This window comes from Adelges cooleyi, unplaced genomic scaffold (assembly GCF_023614345.1).
Source record: "Adelges cooleyi isolate 19-005CV unplaced genomic scaffold, UGA_ACOO_1.1 ACOO_flye_CR_arks_rails_tigmint_CR_PRNA_376, whole genome shotgun sequence".
Classification (NCBI taxonomy): domain Eukaryota; kingdom Metazoa; phylum Arthropoda; class Insecta; order Hemiptera; family Adelgidae; genus Adelges; species Adelges cooleyi.
Genome location: NW_026096053.1, coordinates 7898171 through 7915262, shown reverse-complemented (window position 1 = coordinate 7915262; position 17092 = coordinate 7898171). Strand labels below are relative to the sequence as shown.

The 17092-nt window shown below is 32.0% G+C and overlaps 3 protein-coding genes across 8 annotated transcripts in view; 1 reads left to right on the top strand and 2 right to left on the bottom strand.

Annotated features, from left to right (window-relative positions):
* LOC126840179 (basigin) overlaps positions 1 to 17092 on the top strand; it is a 151191-nt gene that overhangs the window by 28651 nt on the left and 105448 nt on the right. The window lies entirely within an intron of this gene.
* On the bottom strand, positions 636 to 4983 carry LOC126840176 (ATP-dependent RNA helicase DDX42). The gene is made up of 14 exons (XM_050575750.1): positions 4656 to 4983; positions 4443 to 4587; positions 4279 to 4379; positions 4096 to 4198; positions 3655 to 3952; positions 3456 to 3595; positions 3157 to 3385; positions 2824 to 3092; positions 2598 to 2748; positions 2234 to 2326; positions 2035 to 2168; positions 1539 to 1646; positions 1342 to 1455; positions 636 to 869 (listed from the first exon to the last, which is right to left on the bottom strand). Exons 1-14 carry the CDS (start codon positions 4856 to 4858, stop codon positions 747 to 749), a joined length of 2211 nt encoding a protein of 736 aa, XP_050431707.1. The 5' UTR covers positions 4859 to 4983; the 3' UTR covers positions 636 to 746.
* Positions 8481 to 17092, bottom strand: part of LOC126840180 (hepatic leukemia factor-like) — a 58338-nt gene continuing 49726 nt past the window's right edge. For 4 of the 6 annotated variants that reach the window (XM_050575755.1, XM_050575757.1, XM_050575760.1 and 1 more), the window contains 5 exons: positions 15611 to 15762; positions 13614 to 13932; positions 12877 to 12980; positions 12638 to 12775; positions 8481 to 10241 (listed from right to left, as the gene is read on the bottom strand). In XM_050575755.1, the coding sequence (XP_050431712.1) occupies positions 10152 to 10241; positions 12638 to 12775; positions 12877 to 12980; positions 13614 to 13932; positions 15611 to 15762 (803 nt within the window). In that variant the 3' untranslated portion in view covers positions 8481 to 10151. The remainder of the gene's footprint in view (positions 10242 to 12637; positions 12776 to 12876; positions 12981 to 13613; positions 13933 to 15610; positions 15763 to 17092) is intronic. The other 2 variants (XM_050575756.1, XM_050575759.1) reach the window with 1 other exon arrangement.

Sequence of the window (17092 nt, the reverse complement as noted above, 5' to 3'; positions counted from 1 at the left end):
GTGTAATTATTGTTACAAGACCAATAAACATGTATTTGTTTTTCTACAACTCGCATCAACAGTATTTTTTAACATCTAATTTTTTTTATGACCTTCAAAATATAAAATAGTTTGTAATTTTTGAACTCTAATAGGAAAGGTAGCAACTAGCTTACTAATAAGTTATCTACTACACTCTGTTCTTACTCTGAACAGAGTATAGTTTGAAGCATAAAATGTGTTTGAAGTGCTTAAAAAGAATTTCTTAAAATGCATAAAAAGTATTTTTGTAAATTTAATTATTAAGTGTAAAAGTTTGAAGCTTATTTAAAAAATTTGCGCATTAATATTTTTATACTCTTAGTAAAATTTGATTTATTTAATACGACAAACATTTCAAATCTAATGCAAGAGGTTATTTTTTTTCAATAAGAATTTAACTAAAAAAATAATTATAGGAAAATATTTAAAAAGACAACTATTGTATCAAATAACAAATACTAAAAAACCGCTTAGTTATTAGCTTGTGGAACGCTAATATAAATCTACCAACTTTTAAGTTTGTGTTTGGTACAGTTTTCAATGGTTTCTTTTTAAATACAAGATTATTTATCTATTATAGAAACTAATAATAATAAAAATAACATAAACATGGAGAAAAATATAAGAGTAGTTTCTTTTAAAATTAGGACTTGAAAATATTATAATAGTCTTGAAGTATAGGTTAAACATGATTGAAAAATATACATACACCTATATTTGGTTTATTAATTATCCCAGCGATTCTTTTTAGCTTTTCGTTCTTTTAGCGGACCTGTGTGTACTTTCACAGATGCTGTTGGACTAGATCCAACTGTTTGCTCCCAAGTGTGATCTTCACTGGCTTTAAACTGAAAATCAATCATCAATATAGTTTACATTCTTAAGTTCTTAACATTGTTAACATTTATGAGTCGCTAACTGTAAAAAGGGGACAAGTCCACTTGTTCTGAATGTTAATGTTTAAATAACTAAATATTGACAAAACCCCTTTCTGTTGTAAGCTCTTATTTCCAAACACTATATTTGATGTTTGGACAGTTGGATTTCTTTCCTTTTTGCAGTTAGCGATTATTAACACATTAAAAAAAAAATATTCGTATGGCGTATTGACTGGGATTAACACATTGACTACCAACTACGAGTTATATTGTACTTTGTTTACTTGCCAAAAAACACATTCTATATGCATTTTGATGATAACATGTGCTATAATTTGAGTTTTTAATAATATAATATGATTAAATTAAGTTGGCTTTTTAGATTGGAATCCTGAAAGTACTATGGAATTTAACGTGTTAATTTACTACAAATTTAACCGACCTGGCTTTGATACTGCATTTTGAATGCTTCTTTTAAAGCTGACAATCTACCAGCTCCGGGCCCAGCAGCTTTTGGAGTAGTTGTTGGTTTTGGACATTGATAAGAACTGGACGCCTAAAAATGTAGAGAAATTAAATTTTTTAATAACATAATTAACAATATACTTATAATACTTTATTTAATAAAACAAAATTTACTGCATAATTATTGGATCCAGACGACTCTCTATAACCAAGTCCGGCACCACCGGTGTTTACAGATTTTCCTTTACCACCTTTAAATCGACTTTTTCTAAACCAAGAGCTCTATAAATAAAAATTTGTAAATAATTTAGTGTAGCAATTGAGTTTTTTTTGAAAATTCAAAAAGTAATACTTTAAAAAATTATGGAAGCTAGGGGTGGGGATATTGTATTTACACATTTTGCGGTTACTACCACTTGAATAGGTTGACTGGTCTGCCAACATTTCGGAGTACTTGCACAATCCATCATTAGAGCTGTGGTTCAATGCTGCTCTTACCATGGTTTCCTGTAGAATGAGTCAGTTACTCGTGCCTAACTGCAAGAAACAACGGTACGAGCAACATCCAATCACAAATGAAAGATGGAATGTGCAAGTATTCGGAAACGTTGGCAGATCAGTCAAGTGGGAGTAATCACAATGTGTGTAAATAGTGTAAGTAATATTTTACCTGCATAGCAAGATCCAAAAGTGGCTTGGGAACTTCTTGGCCAACGCCTTCGAGACTTCTGACTAAATGCCCGGCAAATTCAAAATCTTTGGGTGTCACAAGAGTGAATGCATTACCTTTTTCCCCGGCTCGGCCTGAAAACAAAAAAAATCTGTATTTTTTCCACATTGCGATATCTCAAATAATATTATCAACATACCTGTTCTTCCAATACGATGGGTATGTGTGTCAATATCTCGAGCTATGTCATAATTGATAACAGTTCTAATATGAGCGATATCTAGACCTCGTGCTATAAGTTAAAATTAGTAAATAAATATTTTTATTTTTAAATTAAAGAAAAAAAATATGTTTGTATAATTTTTTTTTTTTAAATGGTAAAAATTTAGGCTTTGATGCGGGTATTGTAAGGTATTAGTTTTACAATGATCTGTTTTAATTTTTGTGTCTCGACTAACAATATTTTTTTTTAAACATCTGGACCGATTTTCTTCATGTAGCAAGTCTATAGGTCAGAAATAGTACTCAAATGGTACTATAATGGTAAGGTTAACTGTACTTACCAGCTACGTCAGTTGCTACCATAATATTTACTTCTTGTTTTTTGAATTTAGTTATCACTTTATTTCTCTCAGCCTGATCCATGTCACCATGTAAAAGGAGAACTGCGTACTCCTTTACACTTAATGTATTAGCGAGCTGTTCGGCTTCTAACTGAAAATTTAATATAATATTAAAAAAAATGTTGTATTATTATTCCTTCCCCCCCTCCCAATTAAATCAACCAACTTTTTTAGTGACGAATATAAGAATTGATCCAGACGACTGAAACTGAACTATGTTATCTAAGAGCCATTGACATTTGTCATTTTGAGACATCACTAACATGACTTGTGTAACGTCAGTATTAGCTTCGCCGACATCTCCTTGAACAATGCGTATCGGATCAGTTAGTATGTCGCGAGCTAGTTTTTCGATCCTTTTTTTGAATGTAGCAGAAAACAATAATGTCTGCCTGTCCGGTCTCACATGATCACATATTGAACGGACCTGAGGTTCTGGATAACGAAATTAGTTTAACGATTTATTAATTATTCCTTCGGAAATTCTAATAACACCTACCAAATCCCATGTTAAACATTCTATCTGCTTCGTCTAATACGAGGTACGTTACTCGAGTCAAATTTGTTGCGTTCATTTTGACCAAGTCAATCACTCTTCCCGGAGTACCGACAATTATTTCGGCCCCATCTTCAAGAGCCTTTGACTGTTCCCACTTTGAGCCACCACCGTAACAACAAACAACTCGGAGATTATAAGTTTTCCCAAATTTCTTCACCTCTGCATAAATCTATACAAATAAAAAAACACGGTTACTAACAAATTTTAAACTAGTTCAATATTTATGTATATTTCGGTACTTGTTGCGATAGCTCTCGCGTGGGAGCTAATATCAAACCGATGGGTCCTTCGCCGTCCCTCAACTCGGGTTGATCCATTATGTGGATTAACATAGGCCATATGAATGCCAATGTTTTACCACTACCGGTTTTTGCAATGCCTGAACAAAAGTGAAAAATATGAAATTATTGAACAATTTTGTACTTCTCTTTTCCTTACCAATCAAATCTCTTCCAGCAAGAGCAACTGGTACGGCTTGAGCTTGAATAGGTGTAGGTTGTGTGTAATCGGATTTACGAATAGCTTTTATTAAGGCTTCATCAAAATTAAAATGTGCAAAAGACGTAACCGGGTAAGGTAAATCGGCTCCGTTAACTCGCAATCCAAGTGTTTTGCGTAGATTTATAACTTTGTCAACAGTTAATGATGATATCTCAACGTGTGGGGTATAGAAATTCTTTTCAAAACTTTTATATTCTATTAATGAATGATCTACAGGAGGCAATGGATCTATTTCCTAAGAACAATATATTTTTGCTAAAGTTTAGACAATTTTCATCTTTGTATTAAAAAAAAAAAAATTATAATTTGTAATAATAAACAAAAAATATTGTAAAAATATGAAAAATCAATTTGTATGAAATTAACATTATTGTTTACTTTTCTCTTTGGTGGCGCTATTGGATTACCATCTTCATCGTAATCAATTTCAATATCTGATGTTTCGTCAACGAGACCAGCTGTTGGATTTTCTTCCATGTACCTACAGTCAAATTTGTAAATTTAAATTGAAAATACCAAAACAAAATACGAAAATTATTAAAGTATCAGGATAAACAGTACCTATAATAGGACTCTTCAATGTCTTCATCTTCTATATCTTGTCGTATACCTTTTTCTTCTTCCGGACCTTTCTTTTTATAGGTGTTTTTCTCTTTTTTGACCTAGGTAATTACATTTGAAAAATTATTTTACATAGGTATCTCGGACAAATCAAAAACTATTACCTCTTTTTCCAAGCCTTCCATAAATGCGTCCAATGGGTCTTCTGATGAATCTGAATCACAATCAGACTTCTTATTTGAAGGGCTATCGGGCGCTGGGATATAATCGAGTTGCGAGTGTCGTTGTTCATCTTCTTCTTCAAAGTATCTTAAAAAATGTATTAATTACAAGCGTTCTAAATAAGATGGCTAACAAATGGATAATTAATCGCTTACTCTTCTTCTGTTTTCGCACGCTTTTTTGGAACGCCCCATGCTGAGGTAATAGCTGAATGGTTTATAGCGTTTAAAGTAGAGTAACCTTGTTTACTTAAACCACTGTTTGGCGGTGGAGGTATAGCTGCTGATCGACTAGATGACGACGATCGGCTGGAGTTGAAAGAAAATGAAATCTTATCGTTCATTCTGTTGTTTTGCATCGTGTCGTACTACTTAAGCATAACTTTTAAATGTAACTCTCAACGACTGAACTTCCAGAAACGTTTCGGATGTTTTTTTATTAATCTACATGATACAATCATCCGGCTATTATGTTTTGTTTTCCTTCCTGTTATCACTTATCACATACTCAGAGTTGATAAGGATTAGGTTAAAACCACGATCTCTTTTCTATCACCAAGATCTTTAAGATCGCGGTTAAAGACATAGTAGATTATATTAACATTGATTATGCCATATTATGTATAATCAATGTTAATATAATAAGGAACATGTTAAGAGGATTGCATGAGGTCGGTTTTTTCAGTCAAAATACATAATTTTTATTCCATTGCACAGACCGAACCAGTGATCCGATAAACAATCTAAAAACAGATTTAAATTGACCATAAAGTTTACTTATGATCGTTCAGAGTACTTTTTCAATTTTTAACTTTATCCCTTTCCAAATTTGATTTTAAAATTTGAAATTTCTATATAATATTTAAACGTGTTTTATACATAGTAGGAATAAGATATCAAAAGTTCCCTGACCGATAATAAGTAAACTTCATGACGAATTCAAATCTGTTTTCAGATTACTTATCAGATCACTGGTTCAGCCTGTCCGATGGAACAAAAAATATATGTATATTAACTAAAATGGTTTTTACTCATAGACAAAATAATTTAAATTAGAAATAATACCATGAAGCTTATACAAATTAACCGGTAAATTAATTGACATGATCGAAATTTATTAAAACCCCTTTTTTCTTAAATATTGCCTATACAAAACTCCTTAAAAACCAACCGCATGCAATCCCCTTAAGAGGACGCCACACAGGCCCTTTTCTAAGGAGTAAAAAATAGGCAACTTTTCGAAAAATCTTAATTTAGAGTTTGAACTGTAATGTATACTTATTAATAAAATAATGAGGATACTTTGTTGATGGTCATTTTTTTTTGTCAGACTATCATTGTCATTTCTATAGGATAATTACAATTTTTTTCCAATCAAAACAGTTTTACGCGGATTAATTTTTCTCAGGCTTCATACATAGTTAGGGATAGAAATTCATACATATTTTACATGACAAAATTATCTGTGCTCCAGTATCCGTATTTTTTCGATATACCCAATACAACCGACGCTATATAATTTTAAGCAATACAAATAAAAGAGCAACAACACGCTCATGAAAGTAGGAGTGAAGTGTGGTTATGAACTAAAGAAATAGCAGACTTGGCCACAATGTATATATGTACATAAAACTACACTTTGTAGTGAAGCTAAAATTTATACAAGTAGCCACTTGCATAATGATTAATAATTTATAAACCACGATAGTAATTAAATTAGTCATAATTAATATAGTGTAATTTAATTAATAAATTAGTGAAGCTGGAATTTATTGTAGTGAAGCTAGAATTTATACAAGTAGCCACTATAAATCTAGTTAAGTATTATAAACGTATAAACGAAACCTAAACGTTTAGGTGTACAATTACACTTTATAATAAACCACGTGACAAACGTAACAAGAACAAAGAACACTGCAAAACTGCCATACATGTGAACACGAATTAACAAAGACACAAACTACGACCAAATGATGGCTGACAAGAGACGTGGGAATCAACAGCGCCCTGTACCGGCTGTAGCGCGGCGAAGGTGATTAATCCCCACTTAGCGCATTCATTTTGAGAAAATTGCCATTTTCAGATTTTCCCCTTTACTTACACTATAAGACCCACCTTTGTGCCAAATTTCACGTTTCTACATATACTGGAAGTGTCTTATAATTTTGATGATGAGTGAGTAAGTCAGTGAGTCAGTAACAAAAATGCAAATTTTGAAATCCTCCCATTTTAAAACGGCTAAATATTAAGGCTTCAATTGTAGACAATGTCCTAAACTATTTAAGTTTAATTTAGGTTTCAAATTTTAAAAGCCCATCTTAAGAAGTAGCAGAGATATGAGAGTTAGAAATACCGGGTGAATTGGTTCGTGTAAAGATACACTGGCATTGCTAGAACTTGGCCGGCGAACTGCCGTGCGCTCAGATTGAATAAATGTTATGGCCACAAAACATATAATTAAGACTATACTTTCGTCATAAATCGCAAGGAGATTATAGATTAGAAATAATCACTATTCAGGAGCCAGCAGGCTAAAGTATGTTCCATGTTTTATAATTTCAACCGTTAGGCTTCAAGTACACTGTACATTTTTGTTTTACTCTTTCTGACTGAATTTATCGTTAAAATATTATAGTAGTATTTAAGAGGATGTATTTTAGCTTCGATGCAAAGCGAGAAGGTATTGGTTTTACTCTGATGTGTTTTTTTTTATCTGTATACACTGTAAATTTTTTAATACTGGACCAATTCCTTCGAATAGCAATTCTATAAATCGCAAATTTCATCTAGTTGGTACTTTGGGGGGGTAAAAGTTGAAAAAGTTTACTTCTTCACAGACGAAATTTGAAAAAAAAAAACAGTACAGTGGGGTCGGGGCATAGTGGGGACGGGGAGGTCACAGGTTTACAGGAATTTTTAAATCTGAAAGTGATAAAATCACTTTCGAAAAAACGCTTCGATGCAAATCGGTAGTTAGTATTTTCAAGCCAGTACAGTCCAAACCAAGCACAGTATAAACCAACAAAGCTAGAAAGTTTTAAATTAAGGTTCTGTATTTACAAATGAGCATCAAAGCGTTAATTTGAAAGTGATTTTATCCGAGAGGACTAGTACAGTAGAGTATAGGCATAATGTAATCAAAGCAATGAGGAAACGGAGAGGTCACGGGTCTACAGGAATTATTATAAATAAAAGTGATAAAATTGAATAAAATCACTTTCAAATAAACGCTTTGATGCTCATTTGTAAATACAGAACCTTAATTTAAAACTTTCCAACTTTGCTGGTTTATACTGTGCTTGGTTTGGACTGTACTGGCTTGAAAATACTAACTACCGATTTGCATCGAAGCGTTTTTTCGAAAGTGATTTTATCACTTCAGATCTAAAAATTTCTGTAAACCTGTGACCTCCCCGTCCCCAATATGCCCCGACCCCATTGTACTGGTTTATTTTAAAAGGTTTACATTGACAGACGTAGTAAAAAAAACTTTATTTTTCATGAAAATATTATTTAGTAATTAATACAGTTTCTAAAATGTTTAAAACTCTACTCACTAATACTAATATTTAATAATTATTTACCAATACAGACTCGGTCGGAGTTCAGGGCGGAATTCAAGGAGATTCGGCGCACTTTGATCCATTCTTTAGCTACATTTCCACAAGTAATCCGAATAGATTCAAAGATTAAAATCTGCATTTTGACTTGGGACGATTTTATTAGAAGCCAACTTCATATTTTATAAATTTTCAAAGGTTTACATAACTTTGGCAAAACGGGTTTTATTAAAAACACCTCTCTCCTTCTCTTTCTGTCTCTCTCTCTCTTTCCCTACATATATATTATAATACCTAGATGAATAATATTGCGTACGCAAACGCCTGTTTAGGTGTAGATTAAGGAAGAATTATTTAATATCGATTATTAATATTATTATTTAATATTTAGTAGGTAGTAAATCGTGTTATATTTAAAACCATTGGTTATTTGTGTATATTTATGCAAAAAAATATAGAACTCGGACAAAAATTATAGTTTGACAACAATGCTATAATAATGATAATTATATGTTTACATTCATTTTTTTAAGGCGTACACGGAAATCATATACACAAAAAGAATTAAAAAAAAAAAACTAAAATCATAAGCAGAAGCCCTAACCCATACACGTTTTCTTTTTTTATCAAACAAAATTATACAATTAGGTATTATATTATTATAATAAAATTATTATAAAAAAAATAACTATTCACAAAATAGCAAAATGTATATTATTCTTAGAACGAATACCTTCTTATTATAAATATATATATTATATACTATAAAGCCTAATTAATATTATAAACTATGTACAATACAAAATAATCGACCGCATTGTCAATAATCGTTCAAATGTCTAGAAATAAACATTTAAAAAAATCAACACTTAGCTTACTACAAAATAAAAGAAGAAAAAGTTAAGTATCTAACCAAACAAAATTAAATAATAATGGTAAATTTAAACAATATTAAAAAGAACATGCCTTAAACTATACGTACACACACACACACAAATATATATATATATGAATAGGGGTGAAGTAATATAAACTAAGTTAGGTGTTAATTTATTAATTAATTATTTATGTTGAAATAAAGCGTTCAAAAAAAGATAACTGGATACTTGTAAATTTTTTTTAAGAACCTATTCTCTCAACGACCCAAATCTGGTCAAGATTATAAAAAGTTTAAAAAAAAAAACATTGACAAAAAAAAATAGAATTTAAATTAAAAAGTACGTTTCCTATCGTTCAGGCAACCAATTGTTATGCAATTTTTTTAACCTAACCTGAATCGCAATGCCGACTATATTAATATAATATGTCTGTTGAAGCGGATAAACTACTCATCTTAACTGTACAAACATAAATAGGACGAATTCTAATATAATAATAATAATATAATCAAAATATTAATAATAATAATAATAATAATAATTTAATAATATTATAATATAGACCTATTTTGTATTTTATTTTATTTTATATATGTACAGTAAATACCTACAACAAAACCATAATATATTTGAAAAATGTATATTATTATTATTTCTTATTAATTTTGAATGTAATCGATATTGATTATTATATAAATGCATGGGTAACCGTAAAATGAAAGCAAAAAAACGACTTACTTAGTATGGGAGAATATTGAGATCAGTTGCGTAAAATATATTATTATAATAATATTTGCGCAATATCAAAAAAATAAAAATAAAATAATATCAAACCATACTGAAGTGTTTTAATAATAATAATATATATACTTATATTATACCGATGGATATCCTTCATTTTTTTCCTAAGGTCAACCGATTGGTTAAAATATATTTTATAAATGTATGTAAATCAAAAACGATGTATACATTTATAATTTATAGATATATATGATTTACCTAATATTATAATAATAATAATAATGTATACATAATATAAAACGATAATGTTTTGGGTAAGTAGGTGTTTCTTTTACAAAAAAAAAATAATAATAATAAAATAATAAACAGGGTAAAAAGTACACCAACACACACATAATGCACGTGTAATTTGCGAGTGTGATGTATATATATATATATATCTATATATAAGTAACTCGGTATAATTTTTGAGTTTAGATCTCGTTGGTGAACTTGGACAGCCGGTCCCGTAGTGCTAAATTTTCTTTCTTTAAACGTTCCATCTCTTGTCGGAGGCCCATGTTCTAAACGAGCAAAACCATAACGCGGATTAGACAAATATGAAATAAATTTAAAAAAAAACACACACAAATCACATTAATATAATAAACGTTAGCGCGCTTTGAATATTTTATATGCGCGTTATTAAATGTAAATCAATGGGCGAAATACACGGGCAATATTTGAACACACAAAAAAAAAATGTAACCGAACGTTGTTTTATTTTACCCAACGCGCCAACCACAAGTACCAGGTTTTTTTTTGGTTTTGAATTTATCATGTTTTCATTGGAACCGAGCAGTTTACCGCAAAAATTACACCGTTACAAAACCAAACACGTTCTCAAGAATTTGACGTGGGCGATTTTTAAGAAAACATTATTTTGGACAAATTTCACGAACCTTTGAACATTTGTAAAATCCGACATCCTACGACTAGATTCTAGTAACGTTACCGAAAATCGTCCATGTCAAAATCTAGATCCAGTCCGATCACTAGTTTGGTGTGCATGTACTTTAACGCTCAAACTTCTTAGTTCTTCGCAGTAAAGTGCAACTCTCTGGATGGGCCTTTGTATATAAGTGATTTGGTAATCAACTGGGTTGTACCATTTGTACGCGAATATGAAAATTTAATGTATGGATTCGTGTTTACTGGATTATATCTAAGTGTACACGACTTGGCCATTTTTAGCTAAACGTCAAGCGTTCTATTAAAAACTTGCCTATACTTATTACTAAATATGTAAATGGCAGTAAAAAAATTATTAGTGTTGTTATTTTGAAAATGAAATAAGATAAATTTATTTCCTTCTAGTTCTTTTTCCTAGTACTGAAGTGTTCAATTTTAAAACATCAGGAGCCTTTACCCCTTAGCAACTAATAACAATATAATGTTGTTGAAAAAAAAAATCAATCAAAATTTGAATTCTTTTAAAATGGAACTGCACATATAATTAACATTTTACATTTTTTTTAGAAGGGGACAAGGAATTCATCTGACCTGTTATTCTTGGAAACTATGAAAAACCGAAAGTCTTTGTTAATCGTCTCGAGAAAACTTAACATAACCCGTAACACACAATTTCGAGTAGAAAAAATTATATTGTTCGCATGTACAGTGTGGGTGTAAAAAAAATATTATAGATCACGTTGTCACAAATCAGTCATCCGTCGTCGTCGATCAGATAACGACTCGAGAAACCTAATACCGCTTACTAAACACTTGAAACGCAAATTGGATACCGGCCAAACAACGGTAGAGATCGGTGTTAATATATTATAATAATAACAAAAAAAGCAATTTAGCCAGCCATTCTCCGATTTACGTTGATTTTATTCAAGCGGCTTTTGGTCAGATGTTAATCTAGTTGTCCCGTATCCGACTTGGACTTGGGCCGGAAAAGTAGAACTTTCTAAAATAGGTGTATACATATATACACCAATCATTTTACCCAAGTAGAAAACGCGTTTAAATTCTAATCAAACAAATCAAAATTTATAAATTGGATAAGTGTTTTTTTTTTTTTATAAATATTAACTGGCACAATGCGTGATAGCAAATCGACTTATATTGTATTCAACGTTGTTGGATTATAAAATTAGGTTAGAGGTCCAAGCATAAAAAAGAAGGAATTTTACAACAAACTTAAGAGTTCTTAAAATGCCGATAACTTATATATGAGCTTTATGAAATCAATAGGATGAATGCTTTCAACTTTCATTCCAAAAATTTATGGGAATCGGAAGAGCCTGATTTTAGATACAAATAAACATTAAGTGCCTATCGAGCTGAAAAATCTAACTAATTTACTTATTAAAGATCGGCCTTTTGGCCCCAGTAAGAAAGTATCGTATAAAAAAAAATTAAAATCCGTCCAATAGATACGCCGAAATAGATACTTTCGTCACATCCCAGGGAAAAATAACTTAAACCCTTTCGTTTCTGGGATTTTTTTTTCTCGAAAAAAAACCAACAATTTTTTTACGTATCGGACTGTTAATGATTATCAATATAGCTGTGTCGGTTTTTTTATCATCAATCTATACTAGAACTTGTGTTTAAAGACATTTTTAAAAATGATAGTACCGTTGTTAATATTTTATTCGAATTGTAAAATTAAATCCTCGTACGAGGATGTCATTAACGAAAAGGTTAAAAGTTTTGTAACTAGAAAAACATTGGTTGACAAATTTAAAATGGTACCTAGATCAATTTTTGTCAAATATTGCCTACCCTTTGCCCCTTATTAAAGGGCTCTTTCCATTTCTCTTAACGGCAAGGCGCAATTTAAAAAAAAAAATTCCCTAACGTGCCTAACGCTCTCTTTTCTCAGAGGGGGAAAGGCAAAGGTGAGGATGGCCTAAGCGCGGCGCTGAGATCGTATAAAGTATGCAAGCGGGGCGCACTGGCTAAGTACCTCTTTTTCTAAAAAGCCTGCCCTTAAAGCGATCTGGTTCTCTTTCATACGCCTTGCGTCCCTCGACCGTTTAGCGGCCATGTTGTTTTTCCGGCGTCTCGCCCAGTATTTTTCATCTTTAAGCCCGTCCGGCACAAACTACAAATGATAAACACGGTTAGATCAGTTTAACGCCGCTGTGATAGCGGCAAAAAAAAAAATACGAAAACAAACAAATCAAGTTAACGAGGCCCTCTCACCTGTTTCCTTGATTTCTTTACCATTGGCTGTGGTTTCAGTTCCTCGTCGGAAAACGGCCTTGTTCTCGGGTCGAAATCTCGGCTGGACGACGCGAACGACAATGCTGCACAACAAAACAAAAACGCAAAACAATTAATAATGATTGACGCCAACAGCATAACGATGATGATAATTATTGTTATTATTTTCATAGCGAGTCAAATACAAATTATTGTTATTTTTAAAACCACCCATTTAATCGTCACCAGAATTTTGAACGTACCGGGTGATTCTTTTAACGTCCTACACTAGTTTACTCTTAAAACAATTGCAATTTTTTAGTTTTTCTTTTAGAACAATTTCTTGTTTACGTTATCTTTCAATATTGTGGACAATATTCAAATTTTTTTCTTTTTTTGGTATTTTCTAGAGCCTTATAAACTTTTGAAACTTTAGTAACGTGTATATTTTTTCATTGAATTTTTAAATCAATTATATAGTTTATTAAATTTTTATTTTTTTTAAACGATGGCATCCGTATACTTTGTAATTTTAAACAACGCTCCTACTTTTATTTATTAACTATACTCAGTTAAAAATATTAAATATTTTCAGTAATTATTTGATGGTTATTCGTTGCAACAAACTATTAACAACGTCTGTTTTAATAATATTAGGTACTTTTGCAATTTTGAACCGGGTCGTTTATACTTATGTACGTTTTACGCCGAGTTGATGAGCAAAAACGTTTACTTACTTGAGTCAGCTGGCGATGGCGGGTTGATGGTGATCGGACTCAACGGTTCGCTCGGCGACGGTGACGGTTCGCGCTTGGTCAGTATGGTGGCCACTCCTCCGGCGCCGTTGGCCTGCAGATGTTGTATGGGGTGCAGCGTCAGGGGGGGCGGAGGCGACAGGCGACTGTTGACACCCGGCATGATGGGCCCGTTACCGGCCGATGAGACTATGGCTCCAGGGTTTGCGTTCGGTCCACTACCGGCCGGGGTGCCGCCGTTCTGTTGGTCACTTTCCACCGGCAACCCGTTTTCGGATAAGAATTCGTCCAAATCGCAGTACTATAACGCAAATTTTATGGAAAACCAAATTAAAATCAGATAGTCAAAAAGAGTCAGGAGTATATTTTTGCAGACCCGAATAGCAAAACAAAAATTCCGGAATTACAAAAACCCTATTTTCCGACCGAAAAAATTATGCGCTGCTTAAAATAATTTGAGCAATAAATAATAATATAATATTATATTTTATTTAAATATCGCCTCTATTGAAAGTAAAGCGATATCACCTATACCAAAAAGCGTAAGATTTATGGTATTTAATGGCCTATATATTATTGAAATAAAAAAGTTCCCGTTTGAAAAAAACAAGTCCATACTTCTCTTACGTTTAAGGAATAAAGATGAACAATTTTTAAGTATTGAAAAATATCTATTATTACAAGTACAGGAATATATATTTTTATATAAATAAACCTAAGGTAATGTATGCCTATGTAATGTATTGCAATAAAAAAAAAACATTACAGCGGGGTCGGCACATAATGGGCAAATGTATTTTTATTATTAGAGTGGGATACGAATAGGGTTGATCGACTGTCCATAATAATTTATTGTCATAGTTGCCCATAATATATCGTAATAACAATATAATAAAAAAATTTCAAATACCTGTTGACTGTTGATTCACTCACACATAACAACCTAGAAATTGACTACGGTCGAAGCGTAATTCCCCTCCCCCTTTTAGGGTTTCCTTAATAAATGAAAAGTTTGATTACAGATTTTTGAGAAACTTGTATTTTATGTTATAGATCCATGTTAGATCTACCTTCGGTCTAATTTTCAGACCTTAAGCGCTAAAACTTGATATAAAAAGCGAAATAAAAGAATAGTTTCCATCCCTGTTGGATGAGATTTTGTATGGTATGTTTTGGTTTGCAACGTTTATCAGTAGTACTGTGTCTAAATTTATGGAGCGCCGAAATTTAAAGTTGAAAAATATATACATTGTTAGAGTGTCTTGAAGGGGAAGGGGTAAACTTCATACAATTCACTTCATAAAACTCGACAAACTCTACACGTACGCGTAGAAATCAATTGTCTATCTCGTTCCGTTATCGAACCACGAATAATTATTTGCCTATAATATAGGGCCCCCCCCCCATCGCCCCGCCTACTCGATAACACAAGTGCGCAAATATGCGGGTTTTACATGGTAAGAAGCAGCCCATTGTCTATTTTTAGTAAATACATGACACACGGTCACATGACTCAAAACAACTCAAACGTTTCAACGATTTCGAGTACATCATTTTGTCACATCTCTAATTCTTTTTGGTGGCAACCGTACTATATAACAATTTTAAAGACGTTTGCACAACTCGAGACCCCGACCTCTCTCATCCCCACAATTTATTATCACTGTGTTCTGCAATCGACCGACATTAAATGAGATGTCCTTGGTTCTGATCCAGTTTCCCTCATAAATATTTAGGTAGGTATTTCCAACAGACACGTATAATGTGTTGTTCTATAATATTATATACTAAACCTTATGACGGGAACTTTAAAGATAAATAATTCAACGATGAGGAGTCGTGAATGGATTTATCGTTTTTTTGTAAACGAATTACGAGTACTGCAATACAGAGCATATACACATAATGTTATTTATATTTTATACTAATATGATAATAACATAATAATAATATGCTTATCCCTCGAAACCTTGACTCACCTTGAGGTCGTTATCGTAAGGTATGGTTTTGTTGTCCCAAAGGTTTGGTCCCAGGAACGCTGATTGAGATTCTACGACGTTGGTCCATAAAAGTTCGGTTTCTTCTTTTTTGTCAATGTTTCCACCGTCCCTCGGCACTCCGCATGCTTTACCTGAAAACGAGTTATTTTTAAACGTTAACAATGACAGTTGTAAATTTTAATAATAACGAGCGACGTCAAAAGTTAACAATTAACGTTGCCGTGTAACGTTAGGGATTGGATTAACAAGACCACCAATATTGCGTACGTCATTAATAATTAGTATCGCTATGTAAAGGTACAACTGTGCAAGATGTAAAATAAACGCTATGAAATTTGGATCATAACGGTTGGCCGGCCTTGAGTGTCAAGGTAAGACCGCCACGGTGTCAAAACTAACGTCCGGGTAGACCCCGCTCGATCGTTGTTTGCAATAATATTGTATTATTAATATTATTGAAAATAATTTACTGCCGACTAATATTAATTTTTTATTAAGTTCCTCTCGTATTTTATTGAATTCAATTGAATTATTTTACTTTTTTTTATTTTGTTATCATTAAGTAGAATAAATTATAACAATATAATATTTATTAAAATATTTAAATACAAAAAAAAAAAAATTCCCACGAAAAAAAAATTGTTTTTTGCAAGATTGGCGTGGTATCACGAGTAACAAAATATAATAGTAATACAAATAGTAACATTTCTTTTGGTCAAGGTTTAAAACAAACATTTTAACCAAAATAGCCTAATCATCACTAGTCACTAGCACTTATTTAAATGTATCTGTTAACATATGTATTAATGTATCTATGTACACTATTAACTTGAACTGAATAGTGTATAGTACTGGTAGCTACCAGTCTATGATATCCACCACAAGTAGGTGGATATTAATAATACAAATTGGAATATTTTTAAACACATAACATATTTAAATACTTTTTTATTGCAATAGTTTTGCTCGAATATTTTACAAGTGTGTCCATACTGTACATGTAAGCATATAAAGTTTTCAAAATTGATAATCGAAACTTTTTGCTGAAATTCATTGAAAGTGTCAAGGGTCTTTAAAACAAAAGTATTTTATGTAAATAATAATAATAATAATAATGATAATAAAAGTCAAACTAGAATTTAAAAAAATATATTTCCTATGTGCTGCTATGAATCAAAATCAGCTCTAAGACTGAAATCCGCAATCAGGAAAAAACGTTTTACCGCGGTTATCATACAAAAATGCCATAAACGGATAATTCATTACAAACGGCTTAAGCGCGGTGCGTGCAAATATTCTGAGCACTTCAAGGATGACGGAAGGTATATTAATACACAACGTAAATCTAATGGTACAGCAATACTAAATCCTGACACTTAAGGAACAGCACACCAATAATTAATCTGCGTCCGTCTGCCATCAACAAGAAGCCAGTGAACACAACTGTCCGAATTGACAACC

What these genes read in the sequence shown, in the direction of transcription:
- LOC126840176 (XM_050575750.1), bottom strand. Translation starts at nt 4,858, where the DNA reads ATGCAAAACAACAGAATGAACGATAAGATTTCATTTTCTTTCAACTCC. An exon ending in TGCTGGAAGAGATTTGATTG is followed by an intron (nt 3,596 to 3,654) that starts GTAAGGAAAAGA and finishes ACTTTTGTTCAG; the next exon opens with GCATTGCAAAAACCGGTAGT. An exon ending in TTTTGGATCTTGCTATGCAG is followed by an intron (nt 1,647 to 2,034) that starts GTAAAATATTAC and finishes TTTTATTTATAG; the next exon opens with AGCTCTTGGTTTAGAAAAAG.